The following is a 26,891-nucleotide window of genomic DNA, read 5'->3' as shown; positions in this document are numbered from 1 at the left end:
TCAACTACAGGACTATGCCTAGGCTTGGATGCAGACTGCATCTGGCACTGGAATGCAGTGTTGCTCTTGCTAGGCTGTCAAAGAGCCTATCATTATAAAAATAAATAACATCTAGCTGCTTCTGGCATTTCAGTGCAAGCAGTATTTATCACTTTTGGCTGATCAGTGCCTGATTCAATGTCTCTAAAAAACAATGGGTATATTCCCAGTTGAATTCAACATGCATTTAATCAGGCCTTTGCTAACTGTGCTTCCAAACTCCACATTTCATGAGCACTACAGCACTGTCTCTTCCATTTTCAGAGAATTATTCCACTTATTTCATTGTGCAGATTAGTACAACGGATTTTACTCTGTATGGATTATGTCACTGAATGTGTTTTTGTACAAGCAGGCTCTAGATTTAGTTTACCCCCATGTGATGCTGTCTTACATGCGTGGCAATCTGGAATTAATGCTAAAAATATATATATTTCATCATAAATGAACAAAAATATTCAGAAAGACAATTACATTCCATATATGAGCTCAATGACAGAAGGAATCTTCCACGATTCAAACTGTATGCTCTTCTGACCGAGCATTGCTGTCCAGCCTTCATGGGTGCAGTAAGACAGCTTTCCTGGGCACAGAGCAATCCTTGCAAAGACCTGGGGAGTTTTTCACTGAGAGAACAGCAGTTTGCTCCTTCCCTGACATGACTTGGGAACGGCTTCATCAACAAATATAAAGCGAAGGAAGGGAAGAAAGCTTCCATTCAATGTCCACGACTTGTAGCTCTTCATTTTTAAAGTTCCCCATTCAAAAAGCTGAAATGTAATCAGTGTCAGTTTGCAACGCAGTTCCTCCGAAGGCAACGAACGAAGCCTGGGGTGTAACATGCTGCCTCTCAGCTGAGACAGCCCTTTAGAAACAAAAATTACATCTTAAAACTATGAGCAGATTTAACAATCGAACCCTAAAGAATTTAACATCACATAAACATTTCACACTTTTTGTTTTTTCTTGCCAAGGGTCCATAGTCTGGTCATTAAATCCTGTGCAAAGGTCATGTTTCTATGGATATGACCTGCAAGAAATGTGTTGCCTCAAAGCAGCGCGAGTCACATGAACAGGCTACAAGCCAAGACTGCTGATTCACAGCCCTGTCAGGATTTTCATGCTTGTGCTGGTTTCACTGAAGAACAGTCCTTCCACCACCAAGTCTATGTTCGTCCTTTAAAAGTGTTCATGCAGGTGTAGCTCCCAGAAAACTTGTGGATTTCTTCAAGTGCTGCCTGAGGGAGAATGCTGCAGGAGGAGCAGAGAGAAAATAAGCAGACCAGACAAACCTTTCAGTCTGTTCTAATAGGAGGATGTGTAAATATATGTATATATAATATATATATTTTTTCTTTTAGTATTTAGTATTGTGATTATTTTCCATTTCCGTTCCTGATTGAAGTAGGTTTTCCACAGGCTTTGGTGCAAATTTGCACAGAAAAACGTTTTAATATGCTTTTTCTATTCAGTTGTTTCAGGATATAAAGTTATGACTTTCTTTCCTTAGGCACTTTAAAATAATCCTGTCCTAATCATACACACAAATATTTTTGATAGCTTCACGTCTTCTCTAAATACAGCTGTGATGCACATACTTTACTGCATAGGAATCCATTACAATATGAAGCACAGAGTCCAAAGAGTGGTTTGCTGAATCAAAACGAGACGCATATGTTAGTGGTTAAGAAATTTCCCAGATGGCAGTTTAGACCTCAGGAAACAGAATCCTGGGGAGATGGCTTAGTGGGCACGGTGGTGATGGGTTGATGGTTGGACTTGGTGATCTAAGTGGTCTTTTCCAACCTTAACGATTCTATGGTTCTAATTTTGGGAGTAAAACTGGTTTCACACAAGGCGTAAACTCAAGAAGAAAATCTAACAAATCTGCTAAGGGAACCTCAGAAAAGTTTCCCTCTATTGCTTCTGTAGCTCTCCTGGAAAGGGATGACTTGGTCTGAACCCAGTTACCTGATAAACAGTCAAACTGAGGTTTGTTTTGGTGGACAGACAGAGCAGGACTGTAAGTAAACCTTGCCTCACTAGCTAGGCTATGGCTGGGCATGGGAAATATTTACCTTTTCAGGATGACCAGAACATTCATTGTCCATGGAAGGAGCAGGAAGGCTTGATTCATCTGCACAGCTTCCACTGTCCTCCTAGCCACAGTCTCTGGCTTGAGAGGAGGAAAAAGATTAGGGAACCTGAATAAATAAAGTAAAAAATAAAATAATTATTTGTCAACCAAACTCCTTCTTTTAGAAATCACTGTCCATGTTCTGTTACTCACTATAAGTTATCATTGGCAGCTGGTATTCAGAATTGCCTCAAAGCAGGCTAGAAGGGACAGGAGACTACGAAGCCCAATTCCAACCACTAGTACTGTGTTATTGCTCAAGGGTTTAGGATGAAGTGGCAGAAAGTATTCAGCACCTTGATTCAGGGATTTTCTTAAATTGTCTGCAAACCAAAGCCAAAATGCTGTCTTTTCAATGTCAATGTTCTTCCTCTCTGCTGCTTTTTGATTCATTCAAATTCTCGACAGGTGAAAAACAAATATTTTTCCTTACAGCTTTTAATATCAAACGTAATTGGAACTAGATGATCTCAAGGGTTATTTCCAACCGAAAGCATTCTATGATTCTATGACTCTGTAAGGCTTTTCCTGGCTGGATGCTGCATATTTTCTTGACTAAGAGGTTATTTTGTTGATCGTAAAAGATTAACTTGGTCAGCCATTAGGCTTTTTTTTTTTTTTTTAGTTTAGCTTGTTTTAAAGGATGTAGTGAAAGCCTTACTTCAGTAAATGGATTTCATTCCCTTTAGTGGGAAAGGATTAAATATATCAATGGATAAAGAAGGAATTTGCACTGTTAATTCTCAAGCAATTTGTAGACTGCTCCGTTTTGAATGACCTCAATTTTCAGATTGCCTCCCCTCCCTCTCTAAGTGGCTGCAAATGGCCCAAATACACCCAGGGAAAAATAGCTTTCAGATTTCTCTGTAGAAGCAACTGCCTCACTAAGAACAGGCAGGCAGGCTGCATGAATATGCCAGCAAACTGAGGGAACCAGTCTGATGAGTCCCAGGTGGCCTAGAGTGACCCTCTGTTCCCAGGCAGCCAAATGAGACATCAAATTCTCTTAACTAAATGAAGCATTAATTAGGAGTGTATTCTGATGATTCATTTAAAATGAGATGCTTTATTCTAGTTCCCCTGGACTGACCTGATTCTCATGCCCTGGAACATCTCTGTGCTCGTGTGGAAGGGCAGCACTGTCGTGGCATTCACTCCAGGACAGTCCAGCAGCCCCAAGGTCAGGCTCTCCATAAAGGCAAAAGAAGCAGCTTTGGAGGTGCAGTAGTCAATGGCACCAGGGATGGCTGACAAGGCCAGGACAGAGTTCAAGCAAACTATGTGTCCATTCTGCAACTCCAGCATCCTTGGCAAGAACGCTTTGGTGGTCTGAAGAGCACAACAGAGGGGGTGAGGGGCAGAAAGGGTTTACTCAGCAGAGATACAACAAAAACAACAGTTCCTGAAAAAAACAACAAGGTGACACAGACAACAAGTCAAACTGCACTGCCTATTCAGCCAGGAAAGGAGGGGAGCAGTGTCTTGTTGCTTTGCACTCTCTGAAAGCTTTTAAACAGGAAAAGTTTGTATAGAGGAAAACCAATATTTCCTAGTGTATACATAAGCAGTAGCCACAGATAAAGGCCACAAACAGAATGCTTTGTATATTAAGAGCTTCTTGTGGAGGATAAAGTCCTCAGCAACAAGATGAAATCACAGGAAGCTCTTTTTTTATTACTAACTCAAAATTGAATGAGTTTCCTTCCCCGAGCAAGGCAGTCTTGTGCTGATGTTCCATACACATCACTGTACAGAAAACTCTCCTCTGTGGGCTCAGGTTTTCTCAGCAGACATCAGATGTTTTGCTGGAAATCACAGAATGGGGATACAAGAGCATCAAATACTACATTGCTATTGGAACCTTTGATGGTTATTTTATTAACTTTCATTTAGAAAGACAAAGTATCAGCCATGAGTTTATCTGTCACTCTCAGTCCCAAGTCTGAACCCATGAGATGTGAGAGCTTATCTTACCCAGAACTGTCCCAGGGTGTTTATATGCTGTGATTTGAGCAGTGCATCATCATCACTGTCCATCAGACTTTTACCATGGACCACAGCAGCATTGTTCACTAGGATAGTGATGTCACCCACCTGCAAGGAAACAAATAACTCATTACAGCAATCACTATTTTATCTGAATGTCTCCTATTGCCAGGTTACACTTCTATTTTCATAGCTTTTGGCATCCTGTCTGCAGGCATTGTAATCCTTCTGGATCACTTAGAACTTTGCATGACATAAGCTGGATATTCACCTTTCTTTTTTTCCAATATGACCACCTTCCTCAAAGATAAGGAATTACTACATTTTGCCTACAAGTTCTGTTTCTGCACACCAACCTTCTCCCGCACAGCTTTGGCTTGCCGATAGACTTCCTCTCTGTTTCCAACATCACAGATGAAATAATGGCATTCTGTCCCCATCATCCTGATTTCCTCTGTGGTCTCCTTCAGGCATTTCTCAGTTCGACCCCACAGGATGATCTGCAGCAAAAAAAAACCCAAAACCTTTTGTTAGAACCAAAGTACTTCTGCTTCAAATCTAAGATAATTAAAACATGCTTCTAACTTCAACAAATTGATGAACATCTTTGATGTGTTTTCACTGCCAGCCCTGTTGCATTGCTTCACTTAAGACTAACAATGATTTTATAGTACATGCAGATGGGACTTCAGTGTGCTGCTGGTGGCTGGATCCCACTGCTGATACTCTGCTTGCAGGTCCTTTACCAGCAACAACAAGAAAAAACAGTTATTTAGCTTAACCCAATAAATACACGAAACACTTCACAAATGCAGTAAGACATTTTTTTCCAGCATATCCAATATAACAATTCCCAGTGCTGGCTGTTTCCAGGCTGGTGTCCTAGCTGCTTTTCAAACGAGGCTCATCCTAATACAGCCATTTAGAGGGAGAGATTTCAACCATTAATTTAATTTGCAGCTAGTGCAAGTAAGATTTCATTTGCCACTCCCAGTTAACAAACACAGTAAAACTGATACAATAGTTCCTGCATAAAGAACAATACTGGATGCCCATGGAAACAAAACATTGTATAGCACAGATCTGACACATAATGAGGACAGAACCAGCACAACCCTGTCTGTGTTTCTCTACCATCATGGAAGTGAGGAACAACCTGAGATGTTACCAGGTTGGTTAAATGTCCTCATGGGGTTTCACCCCTGTGTTACTAGTGAGACAACAAGGTGAGTCTCAAACTTAAAATGGTGCTTCCACCACAAACTTTCAACCAGTAATCTACAGCATAACAGATTCAATGGAATATTTGTTTTCTTACACTTCTATTTTTCTATGAACTGGAAAATGGCATGATTCCATCTCTGTTACCTAAGATATCTACATATGGATCAATCTATCATTTTTGCCTTTCAAGCTACAGTCTGCTCTGTGTTCATCATGTTCAAAATGAATGGCCAGTGATTGGAGAATGATACAGAAACCATCTGACTGCTCTGTGATCCCAGCAGCAAGATCCAAAGGAGAAAGAGCAAAAGATTGCCACTGCTCACAACCGTGGCTCAAGGCAACACAGGTTTTTCCACAGTAGGTTGTGTCCATCATGCACAATTGCTATTTAGTACTAAAAAAAATAAAGACATTCACATAATCAAATGCAGGTTTACTCTAATCAGAGATAGGTAAAAATGGGCATTGAAAATGGAAACAGTTTCACTGCTCTTGGAACAATGCTATTTCCAAGCAGTGGTCTTATCACTTGCCATCCAGGATTACAGTTGTTTCCTGTATCACTGGGTATGGAGTATGGATCAGACTGTTAAATTGAATTGTTTATGGTTAAAATAAGCACACTTAGATTATTATATCTGTATAGTTTAAGTCCTTTTCAAAAGCAGAAAGAAGAGGGAAAGTAAGTCTCAATTACACCACTGCTTATAACTCAGTCCCTATAATTAATCATGAATCCTTAGAGTTGGAAGGGACCTCTGAAGGCCATCTAGACCAACTCCCAGTACCGACTTAATACCAGCAGGATAAACACAACAAATCGGGTCCTGTGGTGTTCCCTCCCCACAACAAATCCCTTGCAGAAGGCTTTAACATGCCTATTTTTAAGGATTATTTAAATCCATCTCATATCTGGTACTAAAACTGATATCTGGCAGGCTCAAAGAGCTCTTCCCAGTGCAACTAAGCAAGAGTAAAGCCCAGAAGTATCTGGGTTCTCATTCATTTCCTAAATGAGTTAAATATACAATTAACCCCATTGATTAATCACAGGTTTATTAATCTATAAGCACACGCAGGCAGACTGCTGGCTGTCCATTCTCAAAGTCACTGAAGGGCTGGAGGACTGGCTAACTTCAGAGCAAGCATTTCATGGAAAATCTCGTCTCAGAGCATCTCATTCGCAAGGAGAGAGCTGTGTTCAGACTGAAAAAGCTGTAAGAAAGCAGATAGATAACAATTTGGCCTGCGTGTTGGCCTCAGCACGTTGCTGTTGGCCATCAGGCTTTGGCATCTACACAACGCCTGTAGAACTGAAGACTATTTACACGCTCCTGAACTCAGAGCTAGACTGGGTGATATTTTGTATGCCTACTCTGCAGACTTCAGGGGAAATGGAGAACGTGAGAAATTTCACAGGCTCCCAGGAAATATTTACAAAATATTGCTTAACTGTAAGGGTACGCAGTTACTTGCTTTCTTTCACAACCTACATCTCTGTGGAAAGGGGAGAGAAAACACTACAAACTGTCGACAGAAGCAGCAACAGAAGCATTTGACTGCAGTGTTTGCATCAGTGTGGAGTACAGCCTCTTCACAGGACTGCATCAGTGATGTGCAGGCACTGCAAGGTCAACTGACAGCCTGCAGAGTGATGGAAGGCACGGCAAGAAGAGCAAAGAGCAATAAGGTAAAGGCAAGGGGAATAAATACGGCAAGAGATGGGCCTCACATATGCACTGTGGCTTTCCCACTGCTATTGCAAAACAAAAAGTAGATCCCTCACTCTTCACTTTCATCTGTTTCAAACACCCTCACTCCCCAGAGCTGCCACTGATTCATTGAATGCCAGGAAACATACATGGAGGAACAGTTAAGCGAAGAATGACCTGTTAAAGGAACATCTGTCTGTGATGCAGCTCTTGGACATAATGTTTTTTATGCCCCAACAGTTACTTTGGGAACTTGAATATCCTATAGGCAAGTCTTGCAAGGCGACCCTATTAAAATTTGGGCCATCTGGGGAAGGCAATTTGCTGGTTATCCTGCTGACAGCATTAAGTTCAGGACTGATTTTTTTTTTTTTCCATGGGAAGTTTTCACATCCTTGACACTGTTCACACTCAGGTGAAGGCTTCAGCCTGCATAAGAGAAAAGCAGTAAATAAAAGACCATTCTTTTGTGAGAGGTGAAAGTTCCCTAATGGCACAGTGGGAAGCGAGGTTTCCTGCCATCATTTCTGCTACTTTTTACAGATGTATAAAACTCAAAACTCAATACAACTTGCTTTTGGTCCAAATTCAAGATTGAATGCTCCTACATGGTCCTATGAGATCTCCAATTTCTTGTCTTACATCTAGCCAAATTAAATTGGCACAGCCTTCACTCTAAAGACTCTGAGAAGACTGAGTGGCTGCATCAGCCTCATCACCCATCCTCACCATCACAGAACAACTGAGACTGGAAAAGACCTCTAAACCCAACCACCAGCCCCACCATGCCCACTGACTTTCCCCATGGGACGCTGGCCAGGAGGTCACCACGCTTTACTGTTGGACCCCATCTCTGTTGCAGTGATGGAGCAGGATCTCCCCAAGCTCTTTTTTTGTGGTTTTTGGTTTTCTTGGCCTGCTCACATGGGAGCCCTATGGTTGGACATGGGGACAGAGTGTGCTCAGAGCAATGGGGCCACTGGAGCATTTTATTAGGAAGCACAGCTTGCAACCTGTGGGCACAGTGTGTGTTCCTGTTCCTTTTTAAGGTTAATTCTAAACTGGCAATGACTGTGACCCAACTGGAGAGAATGACTCTCGCAGACACTGTTCCCATCTGGGACAGAGAAAAATGCAGAAGAAAGGAGAGGAGATTCACAGCACTGCTTATTACACAGCCTGTCAGGCACTGCACAGCCACCCGTTCAGGGTAATTTGATGGTGGATAGAGGAATATTTAATCTGTGTCTCGGAGAAGTTCTTGGACAGACAGTTTTCCGTCCTGGAAAGAATCCAGCCACCATTTCTTCCCCCTTCATCTCCTCCCTGCCGCACCAGACACGCTCTCCTTTCACAGGGTTACTGACCAGAAAATTGGGGAGGGCAGCAGCCCAGCGAGGCGGTAAATCCCTGCTGTGGCCCTGCTCTTACCTCGGGCTGACCCCAGCAGGCAGGTGGGGTGTGAAATCCATCGCCTGCGAGTGCTGGCAGGGCAGGGGGTTTCCACACCGGGCACAAAGTAATGGATTTACGGCGACAGAGGAACGCAGCGTGCTTTTCTCTCTTACCTCTGGAGGAGGGCCGTGACATCACAGTTTACTGCAGATTTTCCCAGGATTTATTCATGCTAAACAAACCTTATCTCTTTATCTTCTCCCCTCTGGCAAGGCAGAGAGCTGCTTATCTTGGCCTCAAGAAAATCACTCCAGCCCCAGTGGCAGACCCCTAGCCCTGCTCTCCCAGAGGCCTCGTTTAACTCCGGGCTTAATCTGCTAATGAGACATGCCCTAAGGTCAGAGGGCAGCCAGAGGGAAGGCTTTGGCTGCTGCTGGACTGCAGAGACTTTTCAATAGAGCCAACACTGGCTGCAGGCCCGCAGCCCCAAACCTGGCTCTAGGTTTCAATCCCTGCTTTCCACCCTACACAAGTCCACGTGAGTTATGCTTTTGATGATTTATATAAACTGGTCTAGATTGATGCTACTGTCAACCACAATATATTCACGTGACCTGTGCTCCCAGAGCCTCAGGTATGTGATTAGTACAGGAGATGAGATTAATTTTACCTCATTTACAAAGCTATTTTGCTTGTTTGGTCCAATCTTATTGCTAGCAAAAGTCAAGAACGACAGCAAAGGGATGCTGCTGTTACATCTTCAATTAAATCGGCATTGTATCCCTGGCAGAGCTGCTGTGCTGGACTTTGCACCACAACTGAAAGGTGACCCACAACAAAAGCTTTTCTGAGCCTGAACACAGCATGGCTTAGGTTGGAGGAGACTTTAAAGACCAGTCACTTCCAAACCCCTGCCATGAGTTGGCTGCTCCCCACCAGCTCAGGCTGCCCAGGGCCCCATTCAACCGCCTTCAGAGATGATGCAGCATGCTACAGCACCTAGACACGTGCTCTTCTTGATGCTCTGGGTTATCCAGGCTGTATTCTACTGCACAATTCACTGCTACTCTTTTCCAACACAACAGCATGCACAGTGACTAGGAGAAGTAACTTCCACCCCCAGAGTTTCTGTATTTCATGATTCACAAAGCAATAATCTGTATCAACTGGCAGGCATTGAAAGATTAAAGTGCTGCAGAGACGAAAGTGCCCTTCCTGCCTGATCTCATCATTGCTACCTCCACAAACCAACCACAATGCCTTGCCTATCTGTAGATAAGAAGTATTTGGTAGGTCAACACATTTTCCTCCCTTTCAACCTCCTTTCGAGTCCAGAGAAACAAAAGTTGCTCTGTTTGAGTTGGTAACTGTAATTGCACAGACCTTTGTTCAAACAGAGAAAGCCCTTCTGCACCTAATTCTGTACTTTTAGGAAGTACAAAGTGTCAATAACCCATTGAAGTGAACCAGTCTTATCCCCATACACTTACAAAGCCTGGCAGTGCTAACTTACACTGGCCCTCCAAATGCACGCATTCCAGTGCGTGCCATAATCCTGGCAGAATTTGGGTATCATGAGATCAGGAGGCTAAATCCTACAACCTCAAAAGTGTTTCTGTTTTTTACAATGGCAAAAGGATTTTCTTCTTCACCCCTTCCCCTGTCTTGCCCCCAGGGCAAAGTCAGACAAGTTATTTCAGGAGCCCTTCATGGGAGAGGCATGCTAAAGACAAATTACTGGAAGAGTGAAAGGTGTGGCAATTCAGTGGGAAAAAACGATCTTTGCTTTAGAAAGGGGGGGGAAAAGAAAAAAAAGAACCTTTTGATGCTTGAAGTAGGTCAAAATACTTAACCCAGCTCCTTAGTGACACTGGTATAAAAATAAGCAAACAAAGCAGGCCAGTGGCAAAATTTTCTCAATTCCCACAGTGGAAAGTGAGTACCAAAGCTGCAAGGATCTGGCAGAAGAAAGATTACAGGTAAGCACAGGGGAATCAAAGGAATTAGCCTGTTTAGCCAGTTTACACACGTTTCTCTACGCTGGTACTTAGAGGTTGTAAAGACATCAGGTGAGAAGAATTTGATTTAACCCTGCCACCACGGTAAGCACAGAACACAGTCCTTATTATGAGCTGCTCTGAGCTGGGGCCAGGAGTAACGTGCAGTAATGAGGATAAAACTTTGGTCTACAGAGACCTCAGAAGGAGACGAAAGAAGTGAACTGCAGTTCCTTTCCCCTGGAGTCAGAACTTTTATTACTTCATACTTTGACTTTGCACTCCATGGAATCAGTGTTATTTCCCTAAACCAAAGTCAACTCCAACTGGACCCCAGTCACCTCCTTTTTTTTTTTTCCTCTTCAGGAAACAAAGCAGCACCTAAAACATCACAGAGAGACACACAGACACCTGCCTGCCATCCTGCAGAGGCCTACATTGGACAGCAAGCTTGTAGTACTGTCTGCAATGAGGCATTTGAGACCAGCTCCCTCTGAAGAAGTGAACAAATGCCCACTGTTCTCACAGTCAGGACTATTTAAGGACAGGTGGCCACACGCTGCCTTTTTTTTTTTTTTTTTTTTCTTTTTTCTTTTTTTCCCCAATGCTTTTTCCAATTGCTTTTGTCTGCAACACGAATTGCAGACTGCCTTGGGAGCAACACTTCTCAGCTCTGCTGTACAGAGCAGTTGAGGAAGGGGAAGGGTGAGGGTTGTTTGCAAGAAGGGGTCACGCAGGAGTCAGCCTTTACAATCCTATTAACGCTGGGACAGGGTCAAACGGAGTGCACGTTCCAACAAAAGCACCAAGTGGCCACAAGCTGTCACCCCGCAAAGGTTCACCGAGGCATTTGTGGGGGAAAAACGACAGATTTTTAATGGTGAATGTCTGCCACACCATGTGTTAGGGCCGGCCTCTGCTCCGGGGAAGCAGAGCACACAAAGAAACACCCAGCAATAAAACCCCTCTGGCTGCAAAGCACAAATCTGGGGCTGGGGGGGGACATTTGGAAGGTAGGGATTCCATAAGAAGGCTTTGCAGATATCCACCAACAGAAACATAAGGCTCCATCCTGCAGAAATAGCCAGCGTGCTGCCGCCTCCAGTCGCTTGGCACGGCATCCTGTAATCCAGGCTCATGTAAAAATGTCCACAGAGAGCTCAGGAAATTGTGGGGAGGGTAAACATGCAGGTGCAGAAAGCCCTTTTGTCCTGCAAGGAGAGCAGGCAGGATGGGGGGATAGGATGTCAATAAATAGCATTTCAAAAGGGAAAAAAAAGAAATGACTGGGTCTGCTTGGCAGAAATGCTACGGTCTGCATGTTGTCCTTCCAAAATTCTGCATTATTGCGCTTACTTACAGCCCGTGCCTCTCAGAGAGAATTCTCACCATGTGGCAGCTTTAGTGTGCATGTCATATAGCTGACCACTGACTAGGACAGTTATACTGACACTGAATAGTGTTTGTTTCAGTAAAGTTAAAGACAACCCAGAGTTTAGATGGCAGGGAAGTGTTAGAAGTAAAGACTTGGATCCAACCACCTGACTGGGAATGGGATTCCTAAAGATTCCTGGTTCAACCAACAGCTAACTGAAAAGTCTGCTCCTTCTTCACTAGCAAACTGGAAAAAGAAAATCAGACCCAAGACGAGCTTGGGGAAAATAAGAATTAAAGAGCTACAATTATTGCCTTTTTTTTTTTTTTTTTTTTTTTTTTTAAAAGAGTTTGCCTTTATATGATTTTCCACAGTGCCAAAACTTGAAGTGCTTCAACACCTCTTGGAGAAGGTTGGCCAACGCATCACCACCACTGCACTCTGAGGCTCAGGGCTGCTCCCCTGTATTGCTTACAAAAGTACCAGTTACACTTATTACCAACTGAGGGAGTACACCAAGCCTGCTTTAATTCACAGCATCTTCAGTTTTGCTTCAAACTGCATCATTATGAGTCTTTTGTCAACACTTATTTGGGGGGGGAGGTATACAAAATTCCACTGTAACCTCAATAAAAAAAATAATGCAACTTGCCAATTAGCTGCTGTGCTCAGTGCTACATGCACTGGAGACACATTTAACCCACAGTGCTGAGATGTGTCATTACAGTCCTGCTGCATTCAAGGGGTCTTGGCATTCAGAAATAAGGTAGACGAGATGGTAAATGGAGTAGAAGCTCTGCTGGACAAGGAAAGCCACAAGGAATGTCTAACAGCCAGAGGACAGGTGGACAGAAAATCCCAGCCCTTGCAGGAATATCACTGAAAAGAAAGACATGGGGAAAGTATTTGAAGTTATTAAACTTGAGGAATGCTCGCAACAAAAACAGACGTGGAAACCTAAGAATGAATAATGTTTCTAATGCTGTCATTATAAACTGCCCTCCAGAAGGACCTAAATGTGCTCCAGATCAGCCATGCACATAATATGATGCAGCTCGACTGAAAAAAATTTCTCCCTTGAGGCTCCTGGAGAAGCACAGGGAGTTGAAATGCCTGCATTAAATCCACATATAAACTGAATGCTAGCAGCAGCTCCAGACAAGCTCCCCTACAACTCTCCTTTCTTCGACTCCAAAAGAAGAGGTTTGTTGCCATTTTAAACCCATATAAAAGCTGTCAAAAAGCACCTTTTAATATGAGTATTTACTCAAAGAAATATGGGATACAGTTTAGAAGAAAGCTTTGATATTTAAATGCTTAATTGCTTTCCCCTATTTTTCTGTATGTTTCCAAATGTTATTTTTTAATGATGACTGTTGCTATGCAACAGGGCAGAATTTCTAAAATCTATCCATGTGCTGTACAAACGGTGGTTATTAGGTTATATTTAACTCTCTCAGCCCATTAAGACAAAGAAGATGGATGGGAATCAGAGGATGATAAGCTCCAGACAACGCATCTCCAAAAAACAAACAAACAAACATGCAGAGTGGCCAAAAGGGTCTTTCAGTGGCCATAACAAGCCATAGAATCATGGAGTTATTCAGGTTGATAAAGACCTCTGAGATCATCCAGTCCAACCATCCTCCTCCCACCAGCACTGGCCGCATCCCTCAGTGCCACATCTCCACTCTGAACACCTCCATGTGATCCCACACCTCCCTGTGCAGCTGTGCCAGCACATCACTGCTCCTTCTGAGGAGAAACTCTTCTAATATCCAACCCGCACCTCCTTGGCACAGTTGAGGCCATTCCCTCAATACACTGCAAAGATGAAGTGTAATTACCCTGCTCATAAAAATAAATAATAATAAAAAAAATAATAGGAAAACCAGCCCAGCTCCAGCTCAAGATGACATCTAAATGTAGAAACAAAATTCCTACCCAGGACCGATCAGAGCAGCTCTCCTGAGGCTCTGCTACAATGATGCTTATTTAATATGCTTTTAATATGGCTGGTCAGGCAATCACAAATCAAGCTCTGGCATATTAATGAGTTACTGCTCTCTGGAAGTTTCCATCCTTTAGATGCGATTCTTCTTTGTAATATCATTTCAGTAGTTAAGAATTTCCCACGTTTAATTTTCCCTTTAGCTCAGATAGGGAGAGACACTAAAATTCCTTCATGGAAGTCAACAGCTCTCCTACATTTTTGATGCTGCAGAAAAATACTGGCCTAAAAGGATGACAGTGGGCAAACCCATCAGCTCAGCACTTCCTCTGTGTGAGTGGTAAACAAGTGCAGTGATGTCAGGAGGAGCTGGCTGACCCGCTGCTGAACTCTGGGCTGTAAAGATGCAGAGTGCCAGAGAACGCCATGCACACACTTGTCATCACACTTACACACACGTGTGCACACACACACACTCACTCACACCCTCACAGCACAGGAGGTGTCACAGAGCAATTTGCAAGGGTTGCATGTCATCTGGGGAGATCAGCATGATGCTCATAAAGAGACAAAGCGCACATTCACATCTAAATACAACGCAGGCAACCATCTCCAAAGTGCCTGGATTAAAATCCTATAGCCAGCAACACGAAGCAGGCTCTCCGACATTGCACAATCAGCATATCTCAAACCCAACATCAAACATCTCGCTGCAGGGCTCCCGTGTTTCCCAAGAGCCTTGGAAATGTTCTGACATCACTTCTGACAGCTCATTGCGGTGAGAGCCAGCCCTGCTCTATTACCACTTCGGGAAAGAAGCATTTGTACCAGCTGGATCTCTTTAATATTCTACTTGGAAGACGACCTCCTTCAGGCAGTAAGCTGAGCACTGTCCTCACTGCTGAGTTCCTTTAGGACATAGAGCATAGGGAACTGGAGTTTGTACTTAAACTCAAGCTTCATCTCAGGATTTCCCATTCCCTCTCTGAGCTACAGCAGCCAAGTCTCTCCCAGTGCACGTGCTGATCAGAGATGAAGTGTTGTTTACCAGTAGCAAGAAGATTAAAGTGACAGATCTAAGAGAAGCACTAATTTAATCTTCACGTAAAAAATACCTGATCTCCTGTTTTCTGTTATTGTTGATCCCTTCTTCTTAAAAGTTGTGCCAGGGGAGGTGCAGGTTGGATATTAGGGACAATTTCTTCTCCAAAAGAACAGGGATGTGTTGGCACAGCTGCACAGGGAGCAGTGGGGTCACCATGCATGGAGGTGTTCAGTGTGGAGATGTGGCACTGAGGGATGCGGGCACGGTGGGTTGGGTTGGACTGGATGATCTTAGTGGTCTTTTCCAACCTGAAGGATTTAAGTCTCATAATATTTGAAGTTTTGCTCCAAGAGTTGGATGGTTATCTAAGAATTTCTGCTTTCATTTGAAGTGGTGCAAGTTTTGTTCCCTCCTCAGATATGAAGGAAATCTTCAAAATGTAATTTGGGTGTACCCAGTGATTCAAAGGGCAAACAGAATGAACAAACAATTCTAATTGCTTCAAATCTCCTGTGTTGGTTTTTTTTTTTTAAGTAGTACCTCATGATCTCTTAAGTTCAGACTAGCAAGGCAGATAAACTTTGATGTACAGAGAAGCTTCTAGAAACACTGAATTAAGACTTTGCTCAACGTCTGCAATTTTCATTTTTGGATATAAGTTGATACTCATGGAAACTCAGCCAGCAGCTTCAGTCCAGGACTTGCTGGGAGAGAAGCCAAACCTAAAAGACAAACGCTGTCTACCTGTACAACTTCTGCAAGTCGGTGTCTGTGTGGGTTGAGAGGAAGAAAATCAACGCAATGGGAAGCCATGCTTGACTGCATTTGCACCTACTTTAAAAGGTTGTTCCATTTCAATACAGGATGAAACACAGCAGCCTGGTCACACCAATAGCCTCTTCAACTTTATGTAGGCAAACCTGTGGCTGAAAACATACCCAGCCATAGGACAATCACAGCCTATCATCTTTCTAGGCATTATTTTTATAGCATCTCAAGTATGTGTAGCTTTAAGAGTTGCTTAAGCATACTGAAAGGCACAACTGCCATTGATTAGACACAGAGCCACATTTATCTCATGGCCATAGAATCACAAAATGGCCTGGGCTGAAAAGGACCACAATGCTCATCCAGTTCCAACCCCCTGCTGTGTGCAGGTCACCAACCAGCAGCCCAGGCTGCCCAGAGCCACATCCAGCCTGGCCTTGAATGCCCGCAGGGATGGGGCATCCACAGCCTCCTTGGGCAACCTGTTCCAGTGCCTCACCACCCTCTGTGTGAAAAGCTTCCTCCTAATATCCAACCCAAATCTCCTCTGTCTCAGTTTAAAACCATTCCCCCCTTGTCCTATCATTAAATAGTCACATTGGAAAGCTGTAACTGATTTCAGCAGAGCTGCATTTGTGCTTTCAAACAGTACTTTCTCGTCATTAGAGCACTGGCACATTTGGCCTGGCAGTGTTGGATAACAAAGATCTACGTTAATCAAAATCAGCCAGCTCTGTAGCACTGTATTCAATAAATTGTAATTAAGAAGGTGGCAACGTAAGTGTGGCTGTCCACAAAACCCTTCTGTAATTACACATACTTTATGGCTAAACTAACAGGATGAACAATTTAAATTAGTTGCAAGGTCTGCCAAGGTACCCAGCTATTCCCAAGTCTATTAATTAGAATCAGTTTGATCCCCACTGGGATAGAGGTCAAACAACATGTATTTGACCCCTTCCTACTGGCGTCAGTGTTATCAGCCAACACATCTGTCAGTGCCTGGCTCTGACTTACCTAACTCTTCAGCATGTTGATGTGATGCTTTGAAGATGAGAGTCTGGACCCAGCTAGGAAGATCTCTATTATAATTTCTGCTCTATATGCCTTAAGGTGCTGGAAGGTGGCAATGAGGTCTCCCCAGAGCCTTCTCCAGGCTGAACACCCCTAGCTCCCTCAGCCTGTCTGTATAGCAGAGGTGCTCCAGCCTCTGAGCATCCTCATGGCCTCCTCTAGGCTCCATGTCTTTAGCTGGACACCCTTCAATTATCACCCCACATGCCCCAACCAGCACAGGCTTCCAGAACAAAGTAAAAAAAAAAACAACAAATTACATCTTTCATTCCTTCTAGGCATTGCAGTCAGAATGCTCAGAAATGTATGAAGGGCTTAAGGTCATTCTTAAAGCAAATTGCTGTTCAGCAATTAGTTCAATGGCATGTTTAACTCATTTTTAATGCAGTAAAACTATCTATGTTGGTGCTTCAGATGGGAACAGTTCTCAGTCAACTTTTTCCTAGCCTGTGCCAGATGCATGACATAAAGGCAACAGAAATACACAGCAGCACATTTAAATGTCACTGAAGTGACAGAACAACACAAATAAAATGGGGATGAATCCCTTAAGATAAGCAAGATGAAAATCCTAGCTGAAAAGCCACCTGAAATTCAAAAAAGGAGCTTTTGTCCTCAGACCCTACACCTGGACTACAGCTTTCACCACATCAACTCATTTCAAATTTCACGGCCTCCTCGTCAAGCTTTCCATCTCTGATGGCTCATATTCACCTTCAAGGCCACTATCCCCGTGTTACTAATTGCCATTCATTGGTGGCAGAGCTCCTCTTGCCACCTTCACACCCCCACCAGTAGATATTCAACAACTGTTGTGTTTCCTACTGCACTCTCTACACCTGGAGAGCATCTGAGGCACCGTGATGACATTAACCAAGCCTCAGTCTTAAAGCCCTTCCTAGAGATTTCTTGCAGCATTGACAGCCCCTTTATTTTGTGGGAATTTCCATTTAGTTGTCTTGACTGCCCAGGGGGGTTGTGGAGTCTCCTTCTCTGGAGATACTCAAGTCTCGCCTGGACGCCTACCTGTGCGACCTGGTGTAGGGAACCTGCTTTGGCAGGGGGGTTGGTCTCGATGATCTCTAGAGATCCCTTCCAACCCCTACAATTCTGTGATTCTGTGACCTCAGCCTTAAAGCATTTTAAGAAGTGGTGGATTTTGGTGTAAGATGTGGCCCAGCCTCACTATTTCCACACGACATCACCTTGATGCAAGATGCCAAGCCTGCTGCTCTGTGAGTCCCTCCTCTCGTTAACATTATTTACTCTCCCTACAGCCAACAAAAGACAGGTATGCTCTAAATTATAAACAAAACCAGCTCCAGCCAGAACGCTGCTCCTCAGACATCAACAGATCTCATACTGCCAAGCTCTGGCCATGCTTGCCAACCAGAGGCACTCATTCAGGATATCATCCAAACCACTGGCCTTGGCACCAGTACACATAACAGGCCCAGTGCCATCCAAGCAGGGACTTGAAACAAGGGCTCCTCTGCCCATCCTTACCTTCAGTCAACAGGGAAGTGAGCTGCCAGCAGGAAGCCCTTCAATGCAATCGCTGCCAGTATGCAAGCTTTGTAGAAATAAAGCCTTTCTAGAGGCTGTAAAGCAGCTCCATCTAATCTGTTCTCTCACAGCTCACCCCAACTTCCAAATTAATATATTATGGGAAAATGCTCACTCCCAGTTCTTTTCACATACTTCTGGTTACTGGTGAGTTATGATGTTCATTAAGTGCTTAAATTTGAACAAGATTAAAGTATTTCCCTTGTAAATATGCCCCAAACTGTTTTATTCCTATTGTTTTTTTTTCCAAACCAGTACAGCCCCAGTACAGGACATGCACATTCTGCACTGGGAAACATACATCAGAACTGTGTCCATTTCTTTTAACACCACCATTTTAAAGGCTTCACAATTCCATTCCATCACATTACCTGTCAACAACAACTACACAGCAATAAATCACATGAAAAATCAATTCCTCTCAGCTCTGAAATTCTATTTCAAACCAGCTCTTTTCTTCCTAGCAGAGCACATCTGCTCTGGGATGAGCAGATCAGGTCTATGCATGCCTGCACTCAGAGAGGATTGCAAGATATGCCTCGGAAGCTGCTTGTATCCTGCAAGTGTCATCTTGAAGTGTGGCTCCTGAATCCTAGCACTCTGCACCATTTTTACATAATCTTTCTGCAATACTCTTACTCTCATCAGCCCAAAATCTCACTCAGCTAAAACTCTCCAATTATAAGAAGCTCTCAAGCAGCTGAAGCAGTTCTGTTTAAGTTAGTAGAACAGCAGAAAACTGGCTCCAGGCTTCCATACAGCAGTGCTGCCTTTGCACAGCTCTCATCCCTTCCTCCTCAGACTTCTCGTTCCCATCCCAACCTGAGGGAGGACCGCCCACTCCAATGACAAGGGCTCTTTCTAAATGAAGGCATTAAGCTTTGAAAACATTATGCAAGTAACGACAGGAAGAAGACTTGAGATTTCAGGAGTCAGCTTGCAGCCTGAATAAAATCATACAGGCACGACTATCTTCTAAAGCACAAGTTTTCAAGTCAGGCCTTTGGGATCTCTGTTAACTGCCCCATGGCAGTCAGTGTTAGTGTGTCTGTGGCATTCTGCAGCTGCCCACCAGGCTGACATCCTGCTAAGAGAACCTTGCAGACTTGCAAACAATTGTCTAGACTGCAGTGCTGACAGAGTGAGGTCATGGCTATCAAGCAGTACATTCCATGCAAGAGTGAAGTTTCCGTTTCTTGTTTTCTTTTTGGTGACACCAGCTCCTTGCCATCTAGTAAGGGCTCTTGTCTGTCCTGATATTCCAGACTGCTTACCTCATCCAGCACTCAGGCATGCAAACCCTTTGAGTCTTCTGCTCTCCTGCAATACAGGAAGCAAATGTTCAGAGAACAGAAGAGGGAAAGGAGAGATCTTTCAGTGCATTTACGAGGTCATTTCTTGCACGGTGATGAATGTGGAGAACTCTCAGGAAGGTTAATAGGAAGTGCTCAACCTTCCTCTGCAGCAGCACCATGTAACAGAAGGCTGCCCCAATCCATCTGGTGTCTTGGAGACATCCCTTGTCAAAGCACCCTTGATTCACCAAAAAGGCAGACTTGTAATAACTGGAGGGAAAAAAAATAGAGCCAATCTAGGAGGGCAAAATATACATGCTTTGAAAGAACTGAAATAACAGAAATGATCACAAAGCAGCAATAGGAAAGCACTGCTCTAAGATCTCTCATAGTTATGCTGCTGAATATCCACAATGACCAATCTCCTAACAGGAAAGGCTGAAGATACTCTTCCAAAGTCACTGTCAGATAACCTTGGACACTAAACTATATACCGGAGTTGGAGAATGTATTTCTGTCTTATGACTGCATCTTTTGCCAGGTAATTTTATTACGTTTTAGCAACATTTAATAATCCAGTACACCTAAGAATCAAGTATCTCTTTCCTGTTCGGTCGGATCTCAGATTAAATAATCTGTGAACAAACAAAATTACATGGAAAAGAAAATCGAAACTTCATCACAGGAGAGTATCAAGAACAGGGCTGACAGATCTCTGGCATGGGCACTGTCATTGAAAATGCTGTAGGCAAAGCAAGTGGTGTAGAGAAACCCCAAAGCATTTTCAACTCCATCAGTGATTGAACCCATTCACCCCTCCATCCCTCTGACTACTCACGTCATTAAGGTCTGTTCCTCCATGCAGGAGATTTTGTTCGATGGGCCTGCGCTCCCATTCTTAACACCATCAAGATATGGAAATGAATTTTTATTTCCATAAGCATTAGATCACAAAGCCATGAAAATCTCTCTGCCCTTTCAATAACACAGATATACTCTTCCATTTTGAGTAAGCACAGAACACCAAAGGCTAAGAGCCCCAAGGAACTACCAATGCGTGAGGCTGAGGCAATGCTCTACTGCGCAAATACAGGAGGTGTGTAACTCCTCATTGTCTCCCACGTCCAAGTACTTTTTGGAAACTTCTACCCAAAAATAAGAGTGGAGTACGGATCCTCTGACCTCTTAGTGTAGATTGAACAGGAATGATCTAGTGACTGAAGCCCCTCATTGCCTAAGAAAAAAAAAACAACAACCCTAGAAGATGCATACTTTATCATTTGAAAAAGTCAACTTATGCTGCTATGTCCCCTTTTAGGCAATTTCATCAGAGTCCAAAGAACAACAAGGTGTTTACTTGTTCAAGTCATATCTGTAGCACAGTGGCAGAGCAATGGAGTTAAAAGAATGGGGGCGAAGAATGGCAATGAGGATGGATGTACATCATCATGCCCAAGAGATTGCTGTAATGTTGGTTTAAGAATTTCAGCCTCTGTGCTCGTCTATCAAGCTGAAGACTCTGTGCTTGTATTCAGCTCAACCCTTTTCTGATTTATTTCTCACCTGCTTCAGAGCTTTATCTGCAAGATCAAAATTCTACACTCAAAAAAGTTGCAGAGGTGATCATTTTAAATCTTCATGGAATACAACAGTGTCATCTTACGTGAAAATTGTGAAGATGCATCCTATCAGTGCTTAACAAAACCAGCTTCTGAAAAGAAAAATAGACTAGGAGTGGAAATCCAATCCAGCCTAATTACCAGAGGAGGTTTCATATGCTAACAGGCTCAACTAACCTATCTTTCAGAAGATTCTAATCTCAAAATAATGGTTGTATATCGCCGCCTACCTCCAAAACTCCGCCACTATGTCTGTGTGCGCAGGCGCTGTGATACGTTTTCAAGATATTCCACACACCCAGGGTTAGAATCTGAACTTATGCCACTGCTTCTGTTCACCTCTGTGCAGCACTGTGCATGGCCTCAGAACTCGGTGCCTTAGTGGATGCTTTTTACCAAACTTTCTTTGGGTGTTGTCAATACGCCGTCCGACAACCAGAATCTGATATAAATTATTAATTATGATCTATAATTCAAGCTTTACGTATGATTATACAACAGCTAACTGCATACAGAAGCAAGATAAAGGTAGAATATTAATTCTAAAAAGTCTTACTGAAAGATGACTTGCTGGCCACTCAATTTTCAGTTTGATTGTCCAATGCAATGCATAAAAACAAAGTAGTGTCAAACAGAGGGCTGCATTCTACATGGAGACAGCATGAAATACAGAAAGTCAGCCTGAATACAGAAGGCAGAAAAGGAGTGAAACCTCAGAGCAAAGGGAGTAAAACCACCACATCGAGGTAAAACTTTCATTCATGGCATCATAGAATCATTGTGTTGGAGAAGACCACCGAGATCATCTATTCCAACCACCGACCCATTATAAACGTCATTAAGAACGTTGAAGAAAAAGTTATTCCTACTTGTGCATTGCTGGGAAGATGTGCCACCACCAATGGGCCAGAGAGGACCACAGCTTGCAGGGTGCTGTGTTTCACTTTCTAGTGAGTGATGATTTAACTGCAAGGAGAATCTAATTTGAGTTCATCAAAAGCAAAAAGTAAAACACCTCGACGACAGGCATAGAAGACACAAAAAAAGCCACCTTAAAGTTACAAACAATGTCTAGAACCACACAGCATTTCCTAATGCCATGAGATGAGTACAAAGCTGCCCAAGAATTATTCAGTTGTTTAGCCTTTCAGCCTAAAATTTGTAGCGATTGTAGAGAGAGGACATGAAGATGAACCACAGCCTGTATTAGTTTACAATAACTGCACCCTCAGCTCTTGAGCTCTTCTTGGCCCATGGCAGCTAGGGCTGACTACCACTGCTTAGCATCCAGTTGAGGATAAGGAGCCCCTGGGTTAGCTGTAGAAATGGTAGCACTCCAATGCCACAGCTCAGCATAGCAACCATCCAGGCTAACTAACCAACAAGTGAATCATGGTGTCCTAACAGATAATGGAAATACACTTTCAGCAAACTGCTTGGGTCCAAAAGTCAATCAACTTGTTTGTTCTGTCTCCACGAGTTTAAACATCATGTTGAGATTTACAAACACAAGCATGTACAGACATCAAAGTTCAATGCTGACTTTATTTTACACCTCAAAGTCGTGCACCAGAACCACTCTGTGCCACGCATGGAAAACTGGAGCACACAGGTGAGGAAGTGACAAAACACTAACCCAAACAACATGCACATTTTTCTTTAGCTGCCCTCATTCTGTACTTTTCTTCTTCCTCACTCTGTGCTTACTCTCATTCATTCTCTCTCACATGGCACAGTATTTATGCAGCTGTCTAATTTCACATAGTTCTTTCCTTCCCCTACCCCTAAAGAGGAATAAATACGAAACCTTCAATCTCAAATCCTTGTTTGAGGGCTTCATGCACCCGCAGCTGATGACAAGTCTTCAGCTTCTCTCCAAAACTTGGAGACAACCAATCTTTGGGCTGGAAAAATCCTTCACCTCCCCACTCCCTCCCCTCATCCATTACAACCATCGACCTACCAACAACTCATCAACATCCCTCAGAGCCACATCTCCATGTTCCTTCAATACTACCAGGGATGGTGACCCCACACCTCCCTGGGCAGCTGTGCCAGTGCATCACCATTCTTTCTAAGAAGAAATTTTCCCTAATATCCAACCTGAACCTGATGCAACTTGAAGCCATCACCTCTGGTCCTATTATCACTGTTACCTGGGAGAGGAGGCCAGCCTCTGCCACTTGGCCAGTCCTGGCTTTTTGTTTGTTTGTTTTTAACTATCCCTGTTTGATTCACACCTGTACTTAGGAAAACAGATTTCGAGATACACAGCAGTTCCTGATGAGGGAAGGAGGGCAGCAGCTACATCTGCACCTCCAGACTGCAGTGCAGACACAGCGTTCTCCCAGTCCCTCTCCTTTCCTAAAGGAAACATGCAGACTGAAGGAGAGATGCACAGCTCACACTCACTTGTGCTGCTCCTCCTTGCTGTGGCAGCACAGCCTTTGAGCAGCACTCATCTTACCTCAAACAGGGTCAGCAAAAGGCAGCACAGAAGTGGCTTCAGAAAGCACATGAGATGACTTGGCAAACAGAAAGCCGTGGGGGTGAAGCAGAGCTCTTCCCACCCCAAGTCCCAAAGCAGGGCAGGCCCAGGCACGGAGGTGAGTCCCACTCCAGCTGCCCCTTCTTCCCTCCCAGCCCCATGGCTTGCGCACAGCTCGGGGCCCCACACAGCAGCAGGTGCCCATTCCCACATCCCATCTCACCTTCCTGGCTCCTCGCCTGGCAAATTCCCGGGCCAGTTGGCGGCCGATGCCACGTCCCCCACCTGTCACCAGCACGGTGTCCCCAGACAGGTCCCGTAGTTTGGGTGGCAGCAGAGCACAAACGGCGGCTTTCAGCACCAGGTAAAGCATCTGCACGGGGAGCAGCAGCACAGCGCCCAGCCATTTCCAAACCATCCTCTTGTTCCGGGTGATGGGTGGCAAAACTCTCTTCCAACCCTTCACAAGACCAAGGGAACAGAGATGGAAAGCCAGCACCCTTCATGCACCCACAGGTGGGTGACGAGTCTTCGGTCCCCCTCCAAAACTTGGGGGCAAGCAATTCTTGGGCTGGAAAAAAAAATGAGAAAAAACAAAAATAATTCCTTCTCTCCCTTCCTAAAAAAAAGTAGGGTGGGAGGAAAGCAGTGCAGGAGAGCTCTGCCTCTAGTCGGTGTCCTCCGGGGTCGTCACATGCAGGTAATGCTGATCCCGTGCCTTTAACTGGAAGACAGTTTTGTAGGAAAACAAAAAGTAAAATTAAAAGTAGCCATCCGTCCCTCTGTGCCAAAGGCCGACGTGCAAATCCCGTATCCAAATGGAAGGGGTTTGTTGTTTTGGTTTGTTTTTTTTTTATACTTGGAAAAAATAAAATAAAGCAGCCTATGTCTCCAAATTGCTGCCTGCAGCGCCTTCCAGGCGGCTCATTTCTATTCTTAGACTCAGGAAATCGCTGAAACGAGACAGAATTGCCAGGACTTTCTATTTAAGAAAGGGTCTATTCAGGGGAAGGTTGTTTTTGTTTTCCTATCTATAAATATCTGCCGGCTCTCCGTCCCGAGCGGCCGCAGGGCTGGGCTGCCCCTCTGCCCCCTCTCCTGGTTCCTCACCCGGCGGATCCGCGATCACAGAGCAGGAATTACGCCGCGCACTCCTTCAGCCCTTACTCATTGCTCCCTATTGCTCTCTCTGCCTATCGCAGCCGCGGCGCTGGGGAGGTTTTATACCCCATTAAGCCTGATTGACAGTTAAAGTGTCGGGGAGATTTCACTACTGTTCCTGTGAGTGGCTGGCTGAGCTCTCCCCTCCCCCGGAGCCCGGTTCCCGTTCTCCGGCTGCCGCCCGCGGTTCGGGGCTGCACCGCACAGCAACCCGCACGGAATGGAAGCCCTGGCTGCCATAGAGCCGCCTGCCCGGCTGGAACCGGCGTCGGTGGGAAAGCTGCTTGCAGCCCGAGATGGTTGGGCTGAACCCAAGTCAAGCTGCTCAACATCTGTCAGCACCCAGCCGATGGATTTATGGACAGCTCGTGGGTTTTCCGTGCCGGGAGATGCTGGTGTTGCCCATCGGTGGCTGGGCAGTGACAAAGGGAGATGCACTTTTTTGCATCAAGCAGTTTTTTGGAGAAGAGAAGGCTCTGGGGAGACGTTGCAGCCTTCCAGTGCTTGAAGGGAGCTGATCAACAGGAAGGAGAGTGACTTTTTGCATGGTCTGATAGCGATAGGACAAGGGGGAACGGCTTCAAGCTGTAAGATTTAGGTTGGATGACAGGAAGAAAGTTTTTACTTTGAGGTAAGTGAGGCCCTGGCACTGCTGCCCAGTGGGGTTGTGGGTGCCCCATCCCTGGAGACATTCAAGGTGATGTTGGATGGGCAGCCTGAGCTGGTGGTTGGCAGCTCTGCCCATGGCAGGGAGTTGGAACTGGATGGTCTTTAAGGTCCCCTCCAACCTAAGCCATGCTGTGATTCTGTGACGATTTTTCTCTCCTTTTCCATGACTTTCGTCCAGACACAAGGGCACAGTTGCAACACAAGGTCTCTGTAGCACTTTATGTTGTAACAGGAGAAAGGGCAGAAATGTTGCAATTGGGTCCCTGAGTTGTTTGTTTGCACTGTTAAGCGTGAGGTGGGTATGTTGCACACTGAGGAGGGTCTAAATGCACATTTCACACAACAGCTTCGGTTGGAGGGGACCTGAAGATCACCCAGTTCCAACCTCTGCCATGAGCTGGTTGCCCACCACCAGATCAGCCCATCCATGGCCTTGGGCACCTCCAGGGATGGGGCATCCATCACTTCTCCAGGCAGCAGTGCCAGGGCCTCTCCACCTTTGAACTCAGGGCTGCTCACCCCGCATTACCAATTGTGGCAGCACCATCATAATCTGAAATTTAAAGTTTACACGGTGCCAGAAGATGTTCAGTGATGTCAACTTCACACTGCTGGATCAGTCGTACTGGTTTTGATGAGTGTGCTGTTAATAAGAGCGTGCCAAAATGAAGCCAACCCCAGAGGCGAATTCTCAATCTACATCCACTATCCTGGGAAGCCATCTAGTGGTAAGAACTAAGTACTGAAAAATCATGGAATGGAGTTGGAAGGAACCCCCAAGGCCATCAGGTCCAACCCCTGCACTGAGCAGGGACACCCACAGCTCCATCAGTGCTCAGAGCCCCATTCCCTGACCTTGGGTGCCTGCACCACCTCTCTGGGCAGCCTGTGCATTGCCTCACTGCCCTCACTGTAAAAAACTTCTTATACTCACCTAAATCTCCCTTCTTTTAGTCGGAAACCATTTCCCCTTGTCCTATCACAACAGACTCTGCTAAAGACTCTGTCTCCTTCTTCCTTATAGCCCTTCTTCGGACACTGAAAGGATCCAAATGACAAAACTGAAGGATGTTCTCAAGCTTAATTTCCCCTACAGTTTACTAAAGGACCACTGCAATGGAACTGCATGAGTCTAAAAGCATCCACACACAGGCAGTGAAGTTGTATTACACAGCCAATAGCAGTGAGCTGGGGAGCCAAATCCCTTTGAAAATAAACCTGATTTTATGCTTCATTATCGAGCACGTTCTTGAAACCACAGCTCAAAGCAGCCATGTGGTTCAAGGGTTATTTGGTGGCAAAAATAAGGACTGAATTTTTGGTGCCTCCCACATTCAAACTTGTATCACTTATGGTTCTATCAACACTGAACATGAACAATATCTAA

At 44.5% G+C, this 26,891-nt stretch overlaps 1 protein-coding gene across 2 annotated transcripts; it reads right to left on the bottom strand.

Moving 5' to 3' along the window:
* Positions 1 to 209: 209 nt before the first annotated feature.
* On the bottom strand, positions 210 to 24,922 carry DHRS3 (dehydrogenase/reductase 3). 2 transcript variants are annotated; one of them, XM_010722929.4, is made up of 7 exons: positions 24,785 to 24,922; positions 23,898 to 24,245; positions 4,519 to 4,662; positions 4,151 to 4,270; positions 3,267 to 3,505; positions 2,118 to 2,243; positions 210 to 1,290 (listed from the first exon to the last, which is right to left on the bottom strand). In XM_010722929.4, exons 2-7 carry the CDS (start codon positions 24,090 to 24,092, stop codon positions 1,206 to 1,208), a joined length of 909 nt encoding a protein of 302 aa, XP_010721231.2. In that variant the 5' UTR covers positions 24,093 to 24,245; positions 24,785 to 24,922; the 3' UTR covers positions 210 to 1,205. The 2 variants fall into 2 exon arrangements, 1 of the variants encoding a protein (XP_010721231.2); XR_014887923.1 differs by having other exon boundaries at positions 2,118 to 2,215; positions 23,898 to 24,904.
* Positions 24,923 to 26,891: the final 1,969 nt, after the last annotated feature.

The sequence above is a fragment of the Meleagris gallopavo genome, chromosome 23, assembly GCF_905368555.1.
Source record: "Meleagris gallopavo chromosome 23, MGAL_WU_HG_1.1, whole genome shotgun sequence".
NCBI classification, from domain to species: Eukaryota; Metazoa; Chordata; class Aves; order Galliformes; family Phasianidae; genus Meleagris; species Meleagris gallopavo.
The sequence above is the reverse complement of the archived record's forward strand: the minus strand, read 5'-3'. Positions and strand labels throughout refer to the sequence as shown.

What these genes read in the sequence shown, in the direction of transcription:
- DHRS3 (XM_010722929.4), bottom strand. Translation starts at nt 24,092, where the DNA reads ATGGTTTGGAAATGGCTGGGCGCTGTGCTGCTGCTCCCCGTGCAGATG. An exon ending in ACACCCTGGGACAGTTCTGG is followed by an intron (nt 3,506 to 4,150) that starts GTAAGATAAGCT and finishes TGTGCTCTTCAG; the next exon opens with ACCACCAAAGCGTTCTTGCC. An exon ending in GTTCTGGTCATCCTGAAAAG is followed by an intron (nt 1,291 to 2,117) that starts GTAAATATTTCC and finishes CTCCTCCTGCAG; the next exon opens with CATTCTCCCTCAGGCAGCAC.